Source organism: Thamnophis sirtalis, unplaced genomic scaffold, assembly GCF_051295495.1.
Source record: "Thamnophis sirtalis isolate CommonGarterSnake01/CBP01778 unplaced genomic scaffold, rThaSir2_p1.2 scaffold_7, whole genome shotgun sequence".
Lineage (NCBI taxonomy): Eukaryota > Metazoa > Chordata > Lepidosauria > Squamata > Natricidae > Thamnophis > Thamnophis sirtalis.
In genome coordinates, this window is record NW_028261387.1 from 79907924 (window position 1) to 79932927 (window position 25004).

The 25004-nt window shown below is 40.0% G+C and overlaps 1 protein-coding gene across 4 annotated transcripts; it reads right to left on the reverse strand.

The window, feature by feature from the left end:
• Window positions 1-1467: 1467 nt before the first annotated feature.
• CYP24A1 (cytochrome P450 family 24 subfamily A member 1) lies at window positions 1468-24165 on the reverse strand. 4 transcript variants are annotated; one of them, XM_087720479.1, is made up of 12 exons: window positions 23324-24165; window positions 22414-22604; window positions 21385-21478; window positions 20287-20383; window positions 19570-19661; window positions 16990-17101; window positions 15229-15374; window positions 10470-10636; window positions 9539-9617; window positions 6781-6972; window positions 4650-4761; window positions 1468-3660 (listed from the first exon to the last, which is right to left on the reverse strand). In XM_087720479.1, exons 1-12 carry the CDS (start codon window positions 23588-23590, stop codon window positions 3614-3616), a joined length of 1596 nt encoding a protein of 531 aa, XP_087576605.1. In that variant the 5' UTR covers window positions 23591-24165; the 3' UTR covers window positions 1468-3613. The 4 variants fall into 4 exon arrangements, with proteins under 4 accessions (XP_087576605.1, XP_087576606.1, XP_087576604.1 ...); XM_087720480.1 differs by lacking the exon at window positions 1468-3660 and having other exon boundaries at window positions 4639-4761; XM_087720478.1 differs by lacking the exon at window positions 1468-3660 and having other exon boundaries at window positions 4656-5163.
• Window positions 24166-25004: the final 839 nt, after the last annotated feature.

Consider the following 25004-nt stretch of genomic DNA (forward strand, 5'->3'; position numbering starts at 1 on the left):
GAAGTAAAGAAATAGCTTCGAACACCACAAAGTTTACAATGGATATATATTGAATTCAGACAAATCCTAAATCTGAAGCCAATTGAACAGATCTGGATTAGAATTCTTGGATGTGCTGATTGAAGCAGGGTTCTTTTGAAACAGATCAAGACCAAACTTCTGATCTTCTAAAGCTTCAGAGATTCATAAAGATGCAAAAAGACAGAACGGCATAGAAAGCCTACATTTCTTCTGATTTTTCAAAATGTCCATAAAATGAAAACTGGAGCGTGGAGTGCAATTTTATGATTGAGAACTTTAGCTCCTACTCAAAGAAGTTATCTTTGATAGAGCTGTGCTAACAAAGAGTTTTAGGAATGGGGGTGAAGTGCTTGACTTCTTCTTTCCTCCAACTTTTTCCAACTTCTATCCCCTACTCGAAATTTGGCTATTTTCCTTTTTGAGCATACAAGAATATTTTTCTGATTATTTATTTATAAAATGTATTGGCCACCCATAGGGTAACTCTGGGCAGCTTCTAGTAGTAAATATATATATTTACTACTAGAAGTGACGAGCCGAAGGACAAATGATGGAAGCAGTTAACTTCCTCCCATAATTGGGGTGTATATATATATATATATATATATATATATATATATATATATATATATATATATATATATATATATATATATATATATATATATATATATTCAACCCCTGGTAAGCCCCAATTATGGGAGGAAGCTAACTGCTTCCATCATCTGTCAATCGGCTCGTCACAAGAGTCCATCACGACAGAAACCCAATATTTTTACTGTTGCCTTTGTTATATTTGTGTTTTTTTATTTGTGCTGATAAATAAATAAAGGGAGACTAGTATAGATCTATTTCAAGCTATTTAGCTCTCATCAGCTAGCCATACCCTTACTGGGATTTGAACCTGGGCTATATTACATACTAGGCAGACTTCTTAGCCATTAGGCCACAGGCTCTTCTCTCTCTCTCTCTCTCTCTCTCTCTCTCTCTCTCTCTCTCTCTTTCTCTCTCTCTCTCTCTCTCTCTCTCTCTCTCTCTCCCTCCCTCCCTCCCTCCCTCCCTCCCTCCCTCCCTCCCTCCCTCCCTCCCTCCCTCCCTCCCTCCCTCCCTCCCTCCCTCCCTCTCTCTCTCTCTCTCTCTCTCTCTCTCTCTCTCTCTCTATATATATATATATATATATATATATATATATATATATATATATATATATATATATATATATATATATATATAAATAATCTTACATTAATAAATAAAAAATTAAAATTAGACACATAGGGAAGGTGGGAGTGGGGGAAGGTAGGATCTGTTATTACTCAATCAACCACCTCCATTGTGCTGTTCCCCCACTGGGGCTGCAAGCCAACGGGAAGAGACATTAGGCCCTTTTGAAAGAATAGGAAGGTTGGGGCCAACCTCACATTGGTGGGAAAGCTGTTCCAGAGGTATATAATGTACAGTATAATGATGTATTAGTTCAATTATATGAGATGAGGAAAGAGTTTTAATTTTAGGTGGGGGAGTTGTATTTGTGTTATGCTGACTGATTGATTTCTGAAATGAGATTTGGATTTGTGAAAGGTGTCTGTGCTCAGTGTAGATTTAGGGGAAACCATTTTTAAAGAAAATACTGTACAACCATTGCATTCAGTGCAAAAACCATTTTGAATAGAAGAAAGCATCACAACCACAAGCAATTTCCATTACAAAGGTTTATAAAGTCTGCTAATCTTGAAGAAGCTAGACACGTTCAATGCAAATATAAAAAAAAAACTGTCCACAAATTCTTTTTATTACAAAATTCTCAGAACAGAACAGAGGGCTTAAATATCAACAATGAAATGGATGTTGAAATTTATTTTTAAAAAACAAAGAAAAAATAAGCTCTGAACAATCTTCAAAATAGAGAGGTCTTAAAAAACACATTTACTTTTTTTAAAAAACAAATACAATTAAAAACACGTAAAAACAAAATAAGAAGGAAACTGTATCAAAAGGAATACAATAAAATACCTGGGAACTATTATCCTTATATTCTATGGAATGTTGTAAGGCAGATGTTCCATTCTGCTTAAATTGTGACATATCAGTGTGAATTTGGAAACTTAAGTGGAACCTTGCTGGACCAGACTGATTGTCTAAACAGACTAGCATCCTCTTTCCAACCCTGGTAGCTCAGACATGGAAGTCGTGTTCAAAAATGAATCACATCTAATTTACTCTCAGTTCTGAGATCAAGAACCTGCATGGAACTCTTACAACATTGTCCCAAAGAATTTTTTTACTCTTGTTTTAAAGGCAGTTAAAAGATCACGATCATCATATCTGACGAACCCAAGATATACTGTTGTTTTGTGGCAAAAGAAAAGATAACATCCCATCTCCCTCTCCTACCATCCACACATGAAAGCTGATAAACAGCTTAAAAGGTGGTGGACAGATTATATGAGGGTCCATGGTGGAGAGAATGGAATAGCTAGACTTGCCATTGCTCCCCATAATATCTGCCGTTTAAGTTGCATCAGTGTACGTCATGATGGCCTCAGTTCTTCAGTTAGCAAAAGGAAAAGTTGTTGGACTGCTAGAAATAATTTAGGAGCTGGCTTTGATTTGGATGGAAATAAATTGTACTGGTCTGCTTGTATGATCTTATTCACCTCATAGATGGAGTCATCGAGTGTACAGCTCACTGCCTCCGAGCATAAGTTATTTGTTCTAGTCTCCAAAGTACACATCACCTTGAAGGGCTCATAACAATTTGGGTGGTCTGCATTCTGTAATGTGACTCATTGTTCTGTCTGCCTGAAAGTCTCTGGGTGAGTGTGTGTGTGTGTGTGTGTGTTTGTATGCATGATATTTCTCCATATATAGTTGCTGAGTTTGCTCAAAGCGCCAGTAGTTGTAACAATGCAACATCAGAGACAACCAGACTTACTTTGTGTTTTTTTTTTCAAATACAGCCCTTCAGCATTTCTACAAACCCTGCATTCATTCCAGATTTCTTGCCACTGTAGACTTAACACAGCTCTCCTCCTCTATTAGTACTTCTATTATTACCATTCTTTCCCTTACGGACATCTAACACAGTCCACTCCCTAGGATACTTTCCGTCCCTTTGCAATCACGTTCACCCTCTTGCAGACAAAGGTCTTCATTTAAAGTTCCATCAGGACTTGGAGACAGGCAAAACAAAATTTCTCCTCCAGCGTTTCCATCCTGATGTCAAGAGTGAACTCACAGACTCAAGTCACTCCATCACTTCATGATTATTGCTTTCCTACAAACATTAACAGCATGGGTTGAGAACTGTACATTTCACAGCAGCAGGTGCAAAAAAATGGACCTTTCTTTCATCCCAAGATTAGGAGTAAAGAAACTACCAAGTTTGTAATTCTGTCATTCTTCCACTGTATACCTTTGGAACCTTTGGTATACCTTTTACACTAATGTGAAGTGACTGCTTAGGTGTGCTCAACATAGCTTGACTGATTTGCTTTCAAGCTAGCTTTGGATTCCTGCTGTTCTGTCCTTGCTGTTAACACCCATTGCTCAAAATATAAGTAGACTCTAGCAGGATCTGGGAATCCAAAATTCAAGAATTCTGACTAACAAAAATGTCAGCTGTTCCTCCGGTAGAATCTATGGGAAAACAAAGAGACAACTTAATCAATTCTTCAGTTCAGGAAGAAAAGGGGAAACAGTTAAACTAGTATTTTTGATTACCAATATATTTACGAAAGGCCTTAGTAGCCAAATTTTAAAAAAGGAACTGATCAAAACAGAACTTTAAAATGTCCTGATTTATTTCATTCCTAGCACAGGTGTGCTTGCACCAGGAACCTTCAGTCTATATATCACACTTACCGTTATTTTTCAGAGTATAAAATGCAAGGAGTATAAGACGCACCAAGATTTTGAAGAGGCAAATTAAAAAAAAAAGTTTTTGCATTCTGCAGACCTCCCAAAAACGGCCCATTTTTCGCGAAAACGGGGCTTTTTTTTTTGTCAAAAAAAAGGGGGGCATGTATAACATTGAGGATGCTTATAGAGTGCACCTGGGGATTGGGAGAGGGGCAAAAATGAGCAAACAACGCTCCATTTTTCGCTCATTTATTCCTTCCCTAGCCCCCAGGAGAACTCTGAAAGCCTCCGAAAGACACTGCATGGCCTTTTTGGTGAAGGAGGAGGGGTTTTGGGAAGCCAAAAATGCTGTATTCCGTGTATAAGATGCACCCAGATTTTCAGCCTCTTTTGGGGCAGAAAAAGGTGCGTCTTATAGTCCAAAAATGCAGCATGTCACAATGAACTCAGTTCACAAAGTGCTTTCTTGGTATTCCGTACTTGACAAAATAGTTGTCTATCATGACCCAAATGTTTATCTGTGTTTGCATACACTTTCAAAATGTAGGATGTTAACAAATTGCATTGCTTTCCTTCTTTCTTTTCTTTCACTGTCCCTCTGCAATCATGATAGCTAGAAATTTTCCTTTTCAAAAACATGCAAGTAGAATTACTCTCAACAGCTGCCAGTCATTCTCGTTCCATTTCTGAAGAGTCTCTGATTTTGACTTTAAGGTTAAAGATCATCTTAAACATAATTAACTCCATTATGGGACACTAATTTTTACCTTGGCGTCGTTTGAATGCAATAGGAAGTTCTCGGTTGGGGATGAGGATTCCTAAATGAAGAGCTTCTACCGGCTTGTCGTCAGTAGCTACAATCTGATACTTCCGTATAAGCTGTAATAACAAGGAGGGAAATGAAGTTCATCAGAGCCTCCCCAACCTGTAATCAAGATTTATTCTGAGCTGGGGAACCTGTCAGTGTCTGTGTCAAAATTTAACCCCACAGGCCGCAAGAGCAGGAAAATCTGATACAGCAAAGTCCATAAGGCTTTGAAAAGTTCATTCCTTTCAGTAAGAGAAATAAGCAATATATATATTTTTTTAGGTAGGAATGATTGTAGCAATGCTTTCATTTGGTCGCTTTTCCTTTGGAGGGACAACACAGAACCCCAGAACCCTAAAGTTGGAAGGGATCTTCTGGTTCAATCTTCTGTTGAGTGCAGGATCACTATAGCATCTCTGATAGATGACCACCCAGCCTCTTTTTGAAGATCTTTTGTGAAGAGAGTCCTCCTCCTAGATTTAATGAAAATTGGAAGTTCATCTCATCAAAAAGACAATTCACCCTCCACTACAAAGGAGAAAATTACTCCAATGTATCCTTTCAGATCTTCCAGTAGGGCTTGGCCAGCAAAACTTTGAACAGATTGTTTCTCAGGAATCCAAATGCTCATAATTAATATAAGAACATCTGTAAGATTTTCTGTAACTTCAAAAAAGATCAGTGTTGATGTATTAAATATTGTAATAAACTTTGACTAATATTTAAATAGGGACATCGTGTCTCAGTGGCTAAGACCCTCAGCTTGTTGATCAGAAAGGTTGGCAATTCAGCGGTTTGAATCCTAGCGCCGCGTAATGGAGTGACCTCTTGTTACTTGTCCCAGCTTCTGCCAACCTAGCAGTTCGAAAGCATGTTAAAATGCAGATAGAAAAATAGGGACCACTTTGGTGGGAGGGTAACAGCATTCTGTGCACCTTTGGCATTTAGTCATGCCAGCCACATGACCATGGAGACATCTTCGGACAGCGCTGGCTCTTAGGCTTTGAAACGGAGATGAGCACCGCCCCTAGAGTCAGGAACGACTAGCACATGTGTGCGAGGGGAACCTTTACCTTTATCTTTACCTAATATTTAAATAACTTAGCTTAATGAAACAAAAAGCTTGCATTCTCTGCTCTTCCTCCCTCCAGAGTGATGACAAGGAGGGAAACTGAGAGCTTCTTCACCCATTGGAAATTAATCACAGCTCGGTTTTCTACCTTTAAATCTTGAGCTGTGGAAACTAGCCAATTTTGCAATCTGTGCTTGGAAAGTGGCTAGTTTCTTCTAATTCTCATTAAGATTCATCACACTTGTTGGATTCAATTGATGTAGCAAATGTGAGGAATGCAAAACCAAAGCAGAAGCATACGTACATAATTTCCTTCTGGCTGTGCCTGAAGAAGAACATTAAGCTGAAGCATTGCTATGGTACATGCAAAGCTGCTATATTCCCTGCTTTGGAAAAAAAAAAAAAAAACCTTCAGACTCTCACATCTCTGTCTCTCAAGCGAAATACCATCGGGGATTAGCAAAATTGCAGTGGAGAAGATATGTAGGTTTCGATAATTTATAATTTATATATTCCAGGTGAACCAAATAGGAAACACAACCAGAAGACGAGGTGGCTCAGTGGCTAAGATGCTGAGCTTGTTGATCAGAAAGGTTGGCAGGTCAGCGGTTTGAATCCCTAGTACAGGTCTCCTGTGTGAGCAGGGGGTTGGACTAGATGACCTTCAAGGTCCCTTCCGACTCTGTTACTTTTTACTGCTTAATTCCACATTACCGTAAGGCTACTTTAATAGATTCTTGCAACTCTGAAAGTACAAACTTCCCACCACCACTTTTAACTGATCAATTGAGGCAGGTCTTTCTTAAGTTTCCCCCCCCCTCTGACCATTAAGTGACTGTGGGTTCTTCCCTCTCTTGTCTGACCATCCACTCTGTAGCATCTCTTTGCCTCTTTGTTCTCTAAGATCATCCCTACATTCCATTACAAGGAAATACATTTCTGCTGCCATAGAATGGTTTCTCTTTTGTACAGATGAATGGGAGAGAGAGAGATGTATCTAAAATAACAGAATGCTTACCCAACAGAGAGCTAGCTGGAGTTGCAGCTCTGCCAGTCGACGCCCCACACACATTCTTTTTCCAATTCCAAACGGCGCATGAGAAAATGGATGGATGTTTTTTTGCAACCAACGCTCTGGCTGAAATTCACTCCAGTTACTGAAATATTCTTCATTGCATCCCAAAGCGTAAGTGTTGATCATCAACACAGTCTGTAAATGCAAACACAAATACACAAAGTGTATTTAGAAAGGAGGGAGAAAAATGGACATATTTTGGTTGGGGGGGGGGGGAATGACTCAAGGAAGTTGCCTATGTCAAAACATTGATGGTGAACCTAAAATAGACACCTAGCAAAATCCAAAGGAAAGATCATAGTTAAGAGAAGAGATAAAATTATGACAAACCTTCTTGCAATGAAAATATATTTCCAGTGAATTAAAAAAAAAGGCAGGATTTTAGTTCTTTGGAGAAATGGCATTCTTAGGGAGGGGGGAAATACAGGGTTGCTTCCCCCTTTTAAAGCCAAGTTAAATCAGATTTAACTTGAGTAGGAGCCAGACTTCAAGCATGTTAAGTAATGCTACAGAAAGCAGAGCTTTTGCACACCTCTAAGAGGTCAGGATCAGACCTTATAATTTAAAATAAAATTTTTAAGGAGGCCAACGTTGTGAAAATACATTTTATTATTTTACCGGGCGGATCTCTGAATTATCAACAAATGATTTTCTTCTCCCCCAATAACTTTACTACACTGGGATTCAGGGAGGAGCTGGATGGGTTAAATGTCTGCTTATATATACTGTGCATGTTCACATGGGATAATTAATCTGCTTACTGAATTAATTTATTTTCTGAATTCATTCAATGCCTTGAATCTAATCAAACAAATTTAGCTTACATAAGGCAAAAATCATTACCTTCATCAAATTAACTCTAACCAGGTAGAATGTTGTTGATAAGCTTTTGAATAAGCTAGTTAAGGATATTACGTTAACAAAGACACTATAAGGCAACATGGATATCAAGGCAACTGTCATTATCCAATTTTCCCCAAGAAAACCCCCAAAATGATACATGAATGCTGACTGAGCAGAATTTAAAATAAATAAAATATACTGAAGGATATCTCACAGTTTGCTCAGTGGCATCTTAGTAAAAAGTCTTTGAGTCTGAGGCCACAAGTGTGTGATGGAGCCCATTTTTGTGTTATGCTGAGTAATGTTTTTATAATTTTCTCTTTGTTGTTCCATTTCATCTTTTCTATTCTCAAAAAATTGTACTTTTTATTATTTTTCATGTTGTTAGGCACCCAGAGTCATGTGCATGAGATAGGATGGCCTAATAAAACTAATAAATAAATCCATATCAGAGAAAATTGTTATCAAGAAAAGCTGAATATCGTATATATATTTTGATTTGATTTGATTTTGATTTGATTTTAACTTTATTTGTATGCCGCCCTTTTCCCTGAGGGGACTCAGGGCGGCTCACAATTCAGGGGGAGGGAAGTACAAAACAAGTTATACACATAAAGACAATACATCGTTAAAAAGCACAACAGTCATACTATTCGGGTGGGGTTGAAGTCTTTAGCCCCAGGCCTGTCGGGACAGCCAGGTTTTAAGGGCTACGCGGAAGGTCTGGAGGGTGGTGAGGGTACGAATCTCCACGGGGAGTTCGTTCCATAGGGTCGGAGCAGCCACCGAGAAGGCTCTCCTCCGGGTAGTTGCCAGTCGACATTGACCGGCTGATGGAATTTGGAGGAGGCCTAGTCTATGGTCTAGTCTTGCTATTTTGATAGCAAGAAGCCACAGACAATATTTTGTGCGTGTGAGTAAAGGCTGAAATGGATAAAACTGGATGTCATACATATGGATAGAATAAGGATCGGGGTTTTTTTCTAGATTTTGGGGAGTGAGGGAGATAAAGAAGGGATTTTTCTTCTTTCACTTAATCTACGTCAGGGGTCGGCAACCCGCGGTTCTAGAGCAGCATGTGGCTCTTTCATCCCTCTGTTGTGGCTCCCTGTTGCTGGTTGGCACCACAATTTTGAGAGGAGCTTCCAGTTGAGGCGAAGGGGGGGGGGGAAGTATGGCATGCCAGGAAGAGACTCTATGGCAAGTGGCAGGTTTTCCAGTCAGGTCCACAATTGATAGGGCTTTCGGTTAGGACAGGGAGAGGGAAAAGGACACTGTGCTAAGAGGAGACTCCATGGTGGGGGAACCGGACTTCTGGTTGGCTCCAGAATTGAATGGGGGACTTCTGGTTAGGACCTTTGTGGCTCCCGGTGTTTTCTTTTCTGTGGGAAACGGGTCCAAATGGCTCTTTGAGTGTTTAAGCTTGCCAACCCCTGATCTATGTTAAACTCAGTGTAGCTCTTACATTATGGTTTGAGTGCATTCCTAGCTCAGAATGGGAAAAAAACATATGAGAAAATGCTACCAGGAGATGTAAAAATGTTTTGGGGTATTTAAGGCCTACAACGTTTGAATCACTACCTATATATCCATGGTAAGAGGTGTCTGAGATTTAAAAGCAATTGCAAAACTATGCTTGACATTTATCAAGACATAAAGAAGATCAAGCGTTTTATTTATGAGATCCGGCCCTGCAGTGCAGGACCTCTCCCAACTGTTGACGTGCCAGTAAGTGTGATAAGCTATAAGGCCAATCACATTTTATAAAAGTGCTGCTGTTGGTTGGAAAACAGGTTATGCATTCAACCTTTAATCAAAATAAGTGGAGCATTTACAGTACGTGGTGGAAGTCACTTACCCCTTTTGGAAGAGCATAATCCCCAAGGACTGTTTCTTTGTCAAGGGTTCGAGTGGTAAACGGCACAGAAGGTGTTAACCTACAGTAAAATGAGATATGTGCACTTTATTTAGGGGATCAAACATATCTATCAAGGGGGGGCACACATTAATGGCTGGGCTATAGCACTAACAATAGCACTTAGACTTATATACCACTGTTATAGTGCTTTACAGGCCTCTCTAAGTGCTTTACAGAGTCAGAATATTGCCCCCATCAATCTGGGCCCTCATTTTAGCAACCTCAGAAGGAAGGATGGAAGATGAGGTCAATTTTGACCCGATGAGATTCGAACTGTCAAACTGCTGGCAGTCGGCAGTCAGCAGAAGTAGCCTGCAATACTGCATTCCAACCACTGCGCCATCTCTATACAAAACATCCAGACGTAACCAAAGAGACTTTCTAAACCTATTGCTCAAAGCTCCATGAATGTGTTAACATCCTTATCTTAGAAAGCTTTGGTATAACCATTTCAAAATTCTTGTTGTGTTTCACTCTTCACCTTCCAACAAAATTGCTACATATTTTTGAGATTGGGAATGAACTTTAAAGCAGTTGTGCCAACTCTAGGAAGGGTCCCTTTCTTCTCAGCCTCTTATCTTTACCATTATCCATCTGTGGGCTATGCTATCTCTTATCTGACCATTCCCTAGGTAGCATCTCTTTCCCCTGTCTCCCAAGGTCTTCTCCACATGCCACTCCAACATGCTCTTTGTCCTCAAACATGAAGAAAGAGTTGGACCAGGCAGAATTGCAGCCTGTTCTGTTTATGTATCCCTCTTACAACTGTCTTCCTCTGAACTATCAATATTTACTTGCATTTTGTGCTTTACAGTTGCCAATTCAAAGGGGAAAATAATAATTTTATTCTTAGGTTTGTGAATCAGTTTACCTCATTGACTCCTTCAGGCATGCCTTCAAATAGGGCATTTTTTTCAGGTGTTCGCAATTTGGGTCTTCTCCAGGTGAAACCACGTTCTGTATCTCCTCAAACAGCTTTGCTTGGACATCTGGCTTGCAGGAGATGTTGTACAGAGCCCAAAGTAAACTGTTGGCAGTCTAAAAGAAATCAACACCCTGAATGATTATACTAACAGAGGAAACCTAAACACATTATACCTAAAAAATATTTTTGTTCTATAGGCAACTTTGGTGTGTAAAAAGCCTGAACTTGCTTTTATCCTAGGAATGGCTCTGTAGAAAAATGTGAAGACACTTAAAAAAATTAAAATGTAAAGGTAAAGGTTCCCTTGGACATATGTGCTAGTTGTTCCTGACTCTAGGGGGCGATGCTCATCTTTGTTTCAAAGCCAAACAGCCAGTGCTGTCCGAAGACGTCTCCGTGGTCATGTGGCGGGCATGACTAAATGACAAAGGTACACAGAACGCTGTTACCTTCCCACCAAAAGTGGTTCCTATTTGTCTACTTGCATTTTTACGTGCTTTCAAACTGCTAGGTTGGCAGAAGCTGGGACAAGTAATGGGAGCTCACTCCGTTACACAGCGCTAGGGGTTCACCAAACTGCTGACAAGCTCAGCGTCTTAGTCACTGAGCCACTGTGTCCCACAATTTTTTTAAAAAAAAAAATAGGCTTCACAATTTGGAGAAATGTCTATGACCCTACAATTTTGAGATTTAACAGTTGATGGAAACTAGAGATGGATAATCTGAAGTCCTGAGGTTCTAAAATGAGCTTCTAAAAGCCTCAATTATCAAATTATAGATTTGTAATGCAACAGAAGGAAATATTATTAAATGTATAATTGGATGGTGTCCACATTAACTCTTTAATTTTAATTAAGAAAGAAAATAAAATTGTGTGTGTGTGTGTCCCCCCAGGTCCCACATATTATTGCTTCAGAAGTGGTTCTTGGCAAACCACTCACAGCAATTTTATATCCTCAAAGCTTTGTGTATGCCTAATGTAAGAATATTATTAATGAAATGCAGAAAATGTTGATATTGTAAGATTGTGCCCTACTCCTCCTGTCTCAAGTGTGGATAAATAAAATCTGGTCTCCCTAATGCAAGTTCAGAGCATCTGTAGCAAGAAGTTGACTTGCATGCAAGTAGGCAAAAAGTGAAACATAGATAGAAATATATGTACATCTACAATAAACTGGATAAGCTGCTTCCCTGTGAGATCTCTAAGGTAGGCCTCTATATTACAATGATTCCAATAATGCCACAGGTAGTCCTCAGCATACAACTTGTTGCTTAAAAACAGTTTGAAGTTACAACAGGCCCGCAAAAGTGACTTAAGACTTGATTTAGAAGTTACAAATGGTTGCACATGAAGGTGCACGCTCACACACGGTCACCCGATTGTGCTGGGCAACTGACTCATTTTTAGGGCTGTTTGCAGATCTCACACTTATATGATTGTGATGGTTTTTTGCCGCTTTCCAGCATTTATTTGTAGTTTCCAGCAAAAAAACATCCACTGGATAAAATATATACGGCTAACAACCACAGCATTTCATTAATGACTGCTGCAAAAGTTGTCCAAAAATGAATCCTTGACTTACAACTGTAACAGCTTACAACTATAATTCCAGGCTTAGTTCAAGGGCTACCTGCACTTGTATGTTGTAAGGTGTATTACAGAGTTTTGAACTTCTGTCCAAAATCTTTACTGCCCCCTTTTGAAGGACAACAAGGTCACAGTAGGGCCATTTGAAATGTCTTTTTTTCTGCTTTCAACTTTTATAGGAGCAACCATCTCTTCTTTCCCATTTCTTAATGCCAGAATTAAATTCTTCTACACTCTTTTCTAAATTTTCTACCTGTTGTGCAGGTAGAATGTTCAAAAGATTTCTCTCGAATTCAAGGGAAACCCTCCTCACCCTGCCCCTAATAGGAAACAAGAAAGTGAAAGAAGCTCTGATTCAGTTCTTCAGACTTGGTTGGATGGCTTGGTCTCATCAACCCTATAAGAATGTGCCAACCTTTAGGAGGGACAAAGATTCCCTCCCACAGCTCTTTAATGTCATGCTAAAAACACTCTTCCAAAACATAACAATAAAGGGAGGGTCAGAATGAAAACCAGATTTGATTTAATCAAAATGAAATTAATTTGGGTTAACGTCATTGACCGGAGGATGATTGGTTGCCCTCTCTCTCTCCCCACTTTGGAAGAGGTTTATAGCTCCCACTGCCTTAAGAAAGTTCAAAACATTCTTAAAGATCTATCTCATCCTGGGCACCCCCTTTTTTTTTAATTATTACCATCTGGCAGACGGTACAGGATAAGAAAATCAAGGACAAATATGCTGAAAAAACAGCTTCTATCTCAGGGCAGTAACTATATTGAATTCTATAAGAGCCGAAGTGGCGCAGTGGTTAAATGCAGCACTGCAGGCCACTTCAGCTGACTGCAGTTCAGCAGTTCGGCTGTTCAAATCTCACTGGCTCAAGGTTGACTCAGCCTTCCATCCTTCCAAGGTGGGTAAAATGAGGACCCGGATTGTTGTTGGGGGCAATATGCTGACTCTGTAAACCGCTTAGAGAGGGCTGAAAGCCCTATGAAGCGGTATATAAGTCTAACTATTGCTATAGTATAGTGCAATATAATTGCGATATTGGGTTTTCAATTTTGATTATATAGAATGTGAAGGATGTATGTTTGTGTTTTTATTTTTATAGTTAGAATGTACACTGAAGATGACATTTAATTTCATTGTACAAGGTGTAATGGCAATAAGCTAAACTAAACTAAACACTCTCTGATTTTCCCCTTTCTGCCACTTTGAAAATTAGAACTTGGCAACCATATTTCCAATGATTGCTTGAGGCACCAGTCCACATTCTTCATGCTACTTCTCAATTATACTGGCAGAATATCTACATAAGTCTACATTCATGTAATTGTGTAATTTCTAATTAATTATCCTTGCAACTGACTATGTCTGCTAGGATTGTACTACGTTTTACATCCTATCCAAGGGTTCAACAAATCCAGAGCTTTCCCATCCCAGAAGATTCTACTGCAAATGGATGTTTGTTTGCAATACAGCCCAGCAAATATTTCAGGCCCTACCCAAGAATGACATAGAAATTGAACTGAGTTAGCCAAAATTCAGCTCTTTATTTGCTCATTACCGTAATATATATAGGCAGAATCTTGCCAGATTAAATGCATACCCTAATGGATATACCCTGGCAGATTCTAGGGAGTGGCTCTCTATAATTTCTTCCTCTGTCTCCTATCCAGCTCTGTGTTGTGACTAGTCTCACTCCTTTCCTTGGAATGTGATTTCTCCTTCCTGGGAAATTGCTGCTTCACCATTAGTCCATTCCACCACCTCTCCCTTCAAAGGTGCACATTCCATCACACCTGGGAACGAATTGGATTCTGTCTAGAGCAGTGTTTCTCAACCTTGGCGACTTTAAGTCCTGTGGACTTCAACTCCCAGAATTCCCCAGCCAGATATACTATGCTGGCTGGGGGATTCTGGGAGTTGAAGTCCACAGGACTTAAAGTCACCAAGGTTGAGAAACACTGCTCTAGAGACAGAAAAAAAGAGCATGTGGAGCCAAAATGCAATATCTCAAAGCTGCAACCTCTTTTCTTTGACGTCCGTGGCTACCCTCCACCACTACTGCACAAACCTGGGAAAGGATGCAGCTGTTTTCAAAGTGTTTTAAAGCAAGGTGCTGTGTTTTCAGAGATGGAAACACAATATCATTATGCAAGTATTATTCAGAGACTGAATCTGAAATGCAGCACATTTGTAATACATACTGCAATGACACAATGGCGTCTGGGTAGATTGCTGCAGAAGCTATCCCACAATTATTTAGCACTAATAAATAACTGCCAAGCAAGCATTTACGTCCTTGTCTTTTTCTCACCCATGTCTGTCTAGAAAAAAAAATACATCTCCTTAACTCCAGATGACTTCATGAACTGGACTAAATAGTTGTTTAGTTTATCAAGCTTTGTGTGACTTTGTGTTGAGAAACTGCCACACAGACAAGAAGGTGACTTCAAGAGAGGAATTAGCCTTGAGTTGTTGCTCAATCACAAAAGATCCAGGGCTGACATCCACCCCCCACCCACCCAAATACCATGGGATCTTATCTGTTTGTGCCCAAGAGAAGGCACGTATTCTGGAGAGATTCCTGTAATATAGGCAGAATACAATGAAGTAGTTAGCTTGAGCCCTACATATGCAGATATGGTTGCTTGCACCAATCAGCTTTGTAAGGCAACTACCAATGGTAATGAGTATCAATTGCAGATTGTCATTGCCATGGAATTGTACCAAATAATGGTCAGTTAAGTTTAAGATAATTCATTAGGCTCCTTCAACCTCCACAATAATTCCCATCACAACCAAAATTTGTGTGTGATATGAATTATAGGAGATATTTCTGGAATGCATCATTGTGGTGAATGGCCTAAAATCAAGATCATAGAAAAAAAGCAAAACAAATACAGCAGCATTGCATCTTATAGCGAAATGGAATGTACAAACCAATGCGGTCATTGTGTTAAAATACCTTATTCGATGCTATAAAAGTGCTACCTAAAAGAATAAGCTCTGATTGAAGGAAGAAAGGAAAAAGCCTTTGCAGTGTGTGGCAGGTTATCAGAAATCCGAAATCACTGTTCATTTACCAATGAAAAGAAGCTAACAGCATTTACCGTTTCAACCCCAGCAATCTGAAGCTCTGAAATAGCAGCGTAGAGTTCTTTCTTTGAAAGCTGGCTCCCAAAGTAGATATCACAGAGGAAATCTTCAGAGGGATTTGCGGAGTATTTTTCCAGCCTACTATCAATGGAGCATTTCACTGCAGGAGGAAAGAGAAAGTGTCAGAGTATGTTCATAGACTGGAATAGACATGGCAACAGGTCAGCCAATGGGGACTGTTTGGATAGACATGGTAACATGTCAACCAATGGGGACTGTTTGGATAGACATGATAACAGGTCAGCCAATGGGGACTGTTGGGAAACTGAAACACAGTATTTGTTTATATGGTGCCATAAGAGACATTTGGAGTCTGGGTGTGGCTTAGACTTGCTGAACTATATATAATAGCAATAGCAATAGCAATAGCAGTAGACTTATATACCGCTTCATAGGGCTTTCAGCCCTCTCTAAGCGGTTTACAGAGAGTCAGCATATTGCCCCCAACAATCTGGGTCCTCATTTTACCCACCTCGGAAGGATGGAAGGCTGAGTCAACCCTGAGCCGGTGAGATTTGAACCGCTGAACTGCTGATCTAGCAGTAGCCTGCAGTGCTGCATTTAACCACTGCGCCACCTTGGGTCTTATAAGAGTTGGTTTGGCCTCTGTAACTTCCCTCAGCCTCTGTACAATATTAGCCTCTGTATCTCTCTACTCTGTAATGACTTGCTTCTATGAATATTGCTTCTGTGTTCTTGATATTGTAACTATACAATATGAACTCTGCTATTTGGTATTGCATATAAAGAAGTTTCTTATATATAATTGAATCCTGCTGAAGTTCATTTACTCGTGTGTCCTTGCTGGAAGTGCTTCTGCAACAACAGACTCTGACAAAAGAGATAATTAAACAATAATATTATGGCATGGAAACCTCAAAGGTCTATTTTTTCATACACATGAGACATTTAAAACATTCAAAAACATCAGGAAACGTTACAAGTTAGATTAACCTTTCCCAGTCTATCATCTTCTGAATGTATTTGGGCTGTATTTTCCAGGACTACCTGCCAGCCTGTCTGAAAACAGGGAATTCTGGGAGAATGAGTTCCAACATGACTGGCGAGGCACAGAGTTTAATAGGTTGGTCTACAAAAAGCTCCTTCCTCTTTCATTAAAGGATGAAGACTTTTAGTATACAAAAAAAAGGTTCAGATCCCTATTTTATTATAACGATGCCTGGTTATTTCGTTGGAGTTCATTGAAGGAAACATAGCACACAAGCATAATGTTCAAAATTTTGCCTTGACTATTCTAGTATTTTTATTCATTCCATGGTGAACTTAAGCCATACAACCAAATATTCATACAAATTGTCACTAATAGCAGGGAAAAAAAGTTAAATATCCATTTTAGTATATTAGTGAGCCTGTCAAACTTGGCTAAGAGAGATTTAAGATAAAAGTTTTGTTCAGCCACAGGGTTGAGTGATTGGATAAAGATTTGCATCCAACCCAGTCTTTTTCAAACTTGGCAACTTTTAAGGTGTGTGGATTTCAACTCCCAGCATTCTGACTGGGGAATTGAAGTCCTTGAATCCTAAGGATGCCAACTTTTAAAAAACACTGATTCAACCTATTCCACAGAATGCTTCAGGAAAACAAATGAGCTCCAGATAGTCAGGCTGGTTTCTTGACGCAAGATGCAAAATCTGCTGCCCAACCTAAAATGCAAATGCATATTTCACAAAATACTTTTGGTGTCCTTCAGTTACCTGTCTTAAATATATTGTCCCATGCATTTGTATGAGCTTGCCAAACTTTCGTATTTAGACTTCTATGGAGTTCAACTGGTGTCACCATCATCTTCCCAAAAGTGCTCATCATCTGTAGCATATCATAGGAAAAAAAACACACCATTATTAAAGTACTAGGGAAAGTTCAAAAGAAGATATATTTTCCTGTTAGAAAAAGGATTAAAACTTAGATTCAATAAACTGATCTATCCTTGGGCCTTAAACCAGAATACCAAGTAGAAGCTGTTCCATGTGAACCAGAGATCATAGTAATCCTTACACATTTCACTGTACTGCATAAAATCTTAACTTGAATCCCAAATTATCCCATTCTCAGAGTTTCTCTCTCTCTCCCTCTATCTATCTATCTATCTATCTATCTATCTATCTATCTATCTATCTATCATCTATCTATCTATCATCTATCTATCATCTATCTATCTATCATCTATCTATCATCTATCTATCTATCTATCATCTATCTATCATCTATCTATCTATCATCTATCTATCTATCATCTATCTATCATCTATCTATCTATCATCTATCTATCTATCTATCATCTATCTATCATCTATCTATCTATCATCTATCATCTATCTATCTATCTATCTATCTATCTATCTATCTATCTATCTATCTATCTATCTATCTATCTATCATCTATCTATCATCTATCTATCTATCATCTATCTATCATCTATCTATCATCTATCTATCTATCATCTATCTATCTATCTATCTATCTATCTATCTATCTATCTATCTATCTATCTATCATCTATCTATCATCTATCTATCTATCATCTATCTATCTATCATCTATCTATCATCTATCTATCTATCTATCATCTATCTATCTATCTATCTATCTATCTATCTATCTATCTATCTATCTATCTATCTATCTATCTATCTATCTATCTATCTATCTATCTACCTACCTACCTACCTACCTACCTACCTACCTACCTATCTAATTATCATTATATATATTAATATATATAATTATCACGTACCCAATGAATGGGGTTTGCACAACCTCCCAAGCCTTGCTCCCCAAATTAACAAGATTAAAGTTAACCAATCTTTGATCGTTGCAATAGGGACTTTCATTTATCTGATTAAGGGTTTTGTGTGAACATAGTCTGAGTCCACCATTTGGAGGGCAACAATCTGAAGTATTTCTGAAGGGCTACCATAGAAATTGAAATTGCAAGAACCCAGGGACAGTTTCCATGCATCTTCATCAAAGGCGGTGGGAAAAAATCCCTGACACCTGTGAAGCAACTAATAATCAACCAGTGACCCAGCCTACTATAAGGCATTATCCTAGATTGCTGGAATTATTCCTGGCAGCTTATTTTCTTATTGAGCTTCAAGAGCTTTTTCAAGAGAGCTCAATCAATGGAAATGACCAAGATGACCCAACTGGAGCATCTCTGTGTATGAAGTATACAGAGATGCTCTAGTTGTCAACTCATACAGTTGACATGGTGAGGAAAATGGGGCAGGGGAGCACATTCCAAGTATACCTTCAGCTAGCATCAGATCTCAGATTACTACAGCAGGCTTGTGAGGGGTGCACCTCGTTGGAGAATGTGATTTATGACACAGACTGAGGGGAGGGAAGGAACAGGGGTAAAGTTCAGCTATGATTCAAATGAGGCTTAGATCTGACTGCATTAGGGTATTGACGAAATTGTGCTCCTAATAAATGACTGGTTTTCTTTTGAAACTTGGCTCAGGCTCATGAATCAATTAGGGCATCTTTTGGAAACCTCACACCAGTTGGGGCTTCTCAGTACTTCTCATTGATTGTGGTTCCTTTTTTATAGATGATACATCCCAGAATCAATTCCATGCTGGAGTTGCATAATTGAATAAGTGCAGGGAAGGCTGGGAGGTACAATAGCAAAATAGACAGACAAGAGATAATAGATAAGGGGAGGGGGGGGGGAAAGAGTAAAATATTATACTTCAATAATGTGTATTAGTATTAGAATTATATAGGCTGGATAATTATGTTGTATGTAGTGCAATAGACATTAGGATAAATATTTTAATATAGATAGATATGAAGAGTGAAATAAGTAGATGGGAAATAGAAAAGAATCTTTGAATATTACAGCAGCATGGGGGGAGGTTAAAATAGAGATAGAAATAAGACTAGAATAATAGTATGTATGTATGTGTATGTGTGTGTGTGCGTGTGTGTATTAACATATTAAGATATATGAAAGAATAAGAAGGAGGTTTTAGGAATTGAAGGGTGGTAGAAAGGGTATGTGTAAACAATATGAAATAATGGGAATGAAATGTAATAATTATGAGTAACATTATTATTTGTATTGAAATGTATGATACCCAGGTATCACACCATTCACACATTAGTATGCATAAATAATATAAAATAAAAAACTTGTTTGGAAAAAAAAGTAGGTGGGTCCCTGGATTGCAATTCCTACGGAAGCAGATAGGGTGTCAGTCCTGGGCTGACATATGGCTGACTTGCTAATATCTTACAATTGGCTATCATGCACGTGGGACTTTCATACCGTTTTTACAGCCTTGATAAAGTTCAAACTTTCCTCCTCTACGTCTTGCTTCAGAAGTCCAAACCTTTTCCCATATAGCACCAAGCAAATACCTAGTGGGGAAAAAAAAAAGAATTCATAGCAAAACCATTTCCAAGAATCTTGACTACATTTTCCTTAACGTATCTCTGATGCCCAATCCTCTCATTTTGATGCAATTAATATATAATGTCCATTATTGGTAATACTGCTTTTGAAGCCCCAAGGACAATGCATTCAGTAATAATCAACTAGCTAGAGTTCCTCTCTATATGGAGGACCTTTATTTATTTATAAGATTTTTATTCCATCTTTATTATTTTATAAGTAACTCAAACTAGCAAACATGCCTAAAACTCCTTCCTCCTCTTATTTTCTCTATAACCCTATGAGGTTGATTGGGCTGGAAGAAAATGATTGGCCCAAAGCCACCCAACCGGCTTTCATGCCTAAGGTGGGGCTCGAACTCATGATCTTCTGGTATTTAGACCAGCAATTTAACCACTACACCAAACTAGCTCTTCATCTAATCTTTACCTGGTGTGGTGGGGGAAGGAATTCCAGAATTCTTAGCCAACATAACCATCCTGGTTAAGACATTCTGAGAACTCCAGGTTGGGGAAAGCTAACTTGCATGTATACATCTTTAGTATAGAGAAAAAGCAGAAATGATCTCAGAATGAATGAAAAAAATCTTACTTTCAAATGACCACTTGTTCAGCGTAGAATATAAATCTTCTATTTCTCCATTCTTGTTACAGAGTGTGTCTATCTGATGCATAAAATCAGCTAGGACCTGTGGAAGAGATTGAAAAGATCTCTTAGTGTTCTGCTTCAGTGAAATGAAAGGTCATTAGGAAGTACCGGTAAATCAAATTTTAAAATATTAATGTCATAAGGCTTTCAAGTCTATGGTGTGCCAATTCTACACTTGGAATATCATGTACCGTTCTGATCAGTGCATCACAAAACAGATGCCGTGGAAAATAAACAGAAAAGAGGTGATCAAAATTATCATAGAGTTGGAAAAGCTCTATTCATTTGGTAACTTTAACTAAGCCAGAAGTGAAAAATATATTAGTAACTGATAGATACTATATAATGTCTTAGTCGGTCTCGACTCCAGGGGGCGGTGCTCATCTCAGTTTCAAAGCCAAAGAGCCAACACTGTCTGAAGACGTCTCCGTGGTCATGTAGTCGGCATGACTAAATGCCAAAGGCGTACGGAACGCTGTTACCTTCCCACCAAAGGTGGTCCCTATTTTTCTACTTGCATTTTTACATGCTTTCGAACTGCTAGGTTGGCAGAAGCTCACTCCATTATGCGGTGCTAGGGATTCGAATTGCTGACCTCTCTGATGGACAAGCTCAGGGTCTTAGCCATTGAGCCACCATGCCCCTTGATAGATACTAGTGAAATCGTAACGTGAAATAGGAATTAAGTAATATGCTTTTAAACCACTTGCCCCCGAAGGCTAGATACGAATATTTGCTCTTCACATTAATATTTCCTCTTCCTGCATATAAAAATTTGGCATGCTTAGAAGGAAGTTGTAGCCTTCAATTTTCTCTCATGTGATACATTTCTACATGCCAGGGAAAGCCGTGAGATGCATTCAAAATTATTGTTTCAACTAGATTTCCAACTGGCATAAGTTAAGAAAGATTTCACATGGTTTGTGGAGAGATAATTTTCTAATTTCTCCCCTCCCTCTTTTACAGCTGTCTTATAATAACAAGAGTGTTCAAAATTACAAATTACACCCGTGTCTGGATCAGACCTTTCTTGTGCAGTACCTCATTGATTTTAATGTCCAACTTCACAATTTCCAAGGGTTTCATTAATTTCTTCTGAAATGCACTTCTTACTCTCTGCCAGTCCTTCCCTTCTCTGTGAAAAACAAACATTCAAGTGATTAAAAGATTTTTTTTTTTACATTTCCTGGTTAAAATGAAAGGCATATGCGGAAATGTTAAAACAATATTAAATATGGGCATTAAATTTCGTAAGAGAATGCTAATACAGTTTAAGGAAGATAACAAGCAGACTAATCAAGTTTGACAATATGGAAAATTGATTTGTAGCCCAATATATTATTTATTTTCTATAAAATAAAGACAAAATTTCCCTTTAGTCAAGCTTGAGCCCTGGGCACACATGGAAATGTACCTTATGCATGTGGCTTTCTGCTGCTTTTTACTGGAATTCTCCTGATTTAATCTCACCTAAAACTCTGAGAGTCCTGTTTAGCTTTTAGAAAGATGCACTAGATATTTCCGTTGCCACTGATCTTTGGAAGAAATAACTGAAAGTGATCTCTTACTTTTACTGAGATATTAAATTACCATTATAAAGCATTCTTCACATTCTGCATTTCCCTTCTGGCTTGACTGTTATCTTATGTGCTTTAGTTCTAAAACTGCCTTTTTTCCTGCTGCAATTTTTCCATTCTAATGTTGCCAGGAGGGTTAGGTTCAAGTTAACCAGAGGCAATGCTACAAATTGCTTCTCTACACTGGTCCGCTAATAACCTTGCTTGCTTCCAGGGTAAAACAGCAGAACATGGTCCCAAAAGCCAAAGAACTCTAAATAAAACCTAAACAAATAGGTTAAATGCATAAAGTATCCACCACCCACAAATGGCACTTTGAATTTTCTCCCATCATCATTTCATATTTGTAAATTCCAAAGACTCAAACGTGTTTATAAAACAACAATCTGAAATCTTTGCTCTTAGCATCCCTTGCGTTTAAACCTCAAGCCAAACATAAGCACGGGGCATTCTCAGCACAAAGCGATATGTGTCCTTCCAAGTCTTTACTCACAGAATAAGTAGCCCATAGCCCTCTTTACGGTAGTCTCGATAGGCTTTCCAGGGCTTAATCTCCAGGCGCTGAGGATAAGCACCCTCTTTTCTGTAGAGAGACTCTAGCAGACAGGGTGCGCTTATATGAACCGAGTCAAAACTCCCAAGTTTCATGCGGAAGATTTTGCCAAACCGCTGGTGGTACTCAGCCTTGAGAAGAAAGAAAAGGGAAGGAAGGAAGGAAGGAAGGAAAGAAGGAAGGAAGAGTGGAGGTTAAATCGGGCAGCTAAGGACTCCGTCCCCGAGGCTCACCCATCTCACAAAACTCCTTGCAAGAAGAGGCGAATAAATACTCCGTATGGCACACACAACTTTCAGTTCACACACTCGATGTCTAGTATTTTATAAGACGCGGTTCCTGAAGGCAAAAGATGGATCAGAATAAATCTGTTCAAACGGTGGGCAGTGGGGAGGCTTATATTAAGCATTGGATTAAGAACCTCCTAGTGTCGTTGATGTAAGAACATGTTGTTTCAAAAACTGCTTGCTTCTTTTTCCTTAGGAAGTTTTTTAAAACAAGATGCAGGAATGGTCACCCGTTTAAGGATGCCCCAATGACTGATTCCCTGCGTTGGTTTGAAGACTGACTGGATTAACTTGATCCAATTTGTAGGGAATGATGCTGTCTGGGAATTTGGCCATCGGTCCCTCGATCACAACGATAGGGGATGCTGAACTAGACGATCTTGGAAATACTTTCCAAACTCTTAAAAGAGATATTTCTCAATCCTGCCATTAAAACCTCAAGGTCAGGGAGGGTTAGCAACTCCTTTTGCCATTCGAAGAACTACCCGTTCTAAAATACGTGACCCTTTGGGCTAGGGATCTATTGGGAAGAGAGGGTGGTGGGAGAAACACGAGTTACTCACCAGCGTCTGGTGTTGTTTCTTGAGGCCCCCTTTCCAGAGGATGTCTAAGAGGCTGCCCATCAGAGGCCATTTGATCGGACCGGGAAGGGCAGAAAGTGAATGGGGAGCGTGCATGGGGCAAGAAGGAGGCACCTGCGTCTTGGGCTCTAAGGCGCACGCGGACGAAGTGGGCACCTGTTGCTGCTGCTGCAAAGCAGCCGCGCTCCCAGGACCTCGCAGCTTTAGGAGAGAGCTGAGCAGCGGGGCTCGCTTTAAAGGGGAACTCATGATTCTGATACTGGATGGAAGGATGGATGGATGCTTCAAACGCAGGCGAACCTCCAGCTGAGGGAAGGCTATATCCTGAAAAGTCAGGCGCGGGAGGAAGGAGGAGAAGAGCTACGAAGAGGGAACCTAGAAGGGACGCGATCTAGAAAGCCCTGGCAGTCGGGATCCCTGGCGACCAGAAAGAAACTTTTTTTTTCTGGAGTCAAGTGGCGTCGGATGTGGGGAAGCAAGGTCTGGAGCCCGGCGGGATGAGGATGCTGCTCTCTCTCCGCTCAGGTCCCCATAGCGCGGCGGAACGAGGCATATATAGCGTTGGGGAGGCCGGCTGCGGGACTTGCCAATTGGAAGGCGGGGGAGGAGTGCAAAGCGCTGGGTGGGGTGGGAAGGCGACGCCTCCGGGGAAGCCTCGGCTGGCCGGATCTAGCGATCGCTCAGGCGAAGGCGCCGCTCTCCCCTCCTCCCTGCTGCCCGCACGAAGCTTTCGGGGACTCCCCGAGAAGGCGGAAGGTAGCTTGCGGCCATCTGGCTGCGTTCCTCCCGGGGACGAGTCATCCTGGAGAACTCCCGGTTCTTGGCGAGCCCTTCTCCTCCGGGAACCCAGCGAAGGACCTTTCCTGCCTGGGAACGCGGTGGCTGCGCTTCGCAGAGTCAGGTGGAAGCCGGCCGTAGAGGCGGAGAGTTGGGAGAAGAACCGGGGACGGAGGAGGGCGCGGCGCATTCTCTTACTCTTTAACCTTGCGTAACGCGCTCCTTCGTTCCGGGAAACCCTCAGGCGAACGCGGCAACTTACTCAAAAGGCGAGAGGATTGTCCACGCTGAGCGGGACGGACAAACGATCCATTGTGATCCACTGCCCCCCCATCCCCTGCCCTTGTCCAGAATTAGAACAAGAATAGAGCCGGAAGGGACCCGGGAGGTCTTCTAGTCCAGCCCATCCTGCTCAAGCAGGAGAACCTGTCCTCTGTCCAGTTAAGTCTTCCATTCTTCCGTGTTGAGGTTAGAGAAAATAAAAACACGCTTTAATCTGATTTGAGGGATAGGGAACAGCAGACTGTTTTTTCTATAATTTCATCATTCTCAGCCAAGCGGTTTTTGAATGCTGCCTCTGGCTGGGATGTATTTTTTTTAAAGGTCGAGGAAAATTGAGTTAGAATATTGCTCTGTAAACTTCTTGAGTTTGCTTGAAAAAGCAGCGTGTGTTCTTAAGGAATGTATGGAGGGATCTTTAGCATAATTTAGCATAATAAGGGATATATAGTATCCTGGGCTAACTACATTCTTTGATAGGCTGTTGCTATTGCAGCCACCTGGGGAGAGACATTGTCCTATTAATGTTGGTGGGAAATATTTGGAGGACGGTGATTGGTTGAGAAACAGCCAATGGCTTGTCTTACCCACTCTAAATTGCAAGCTT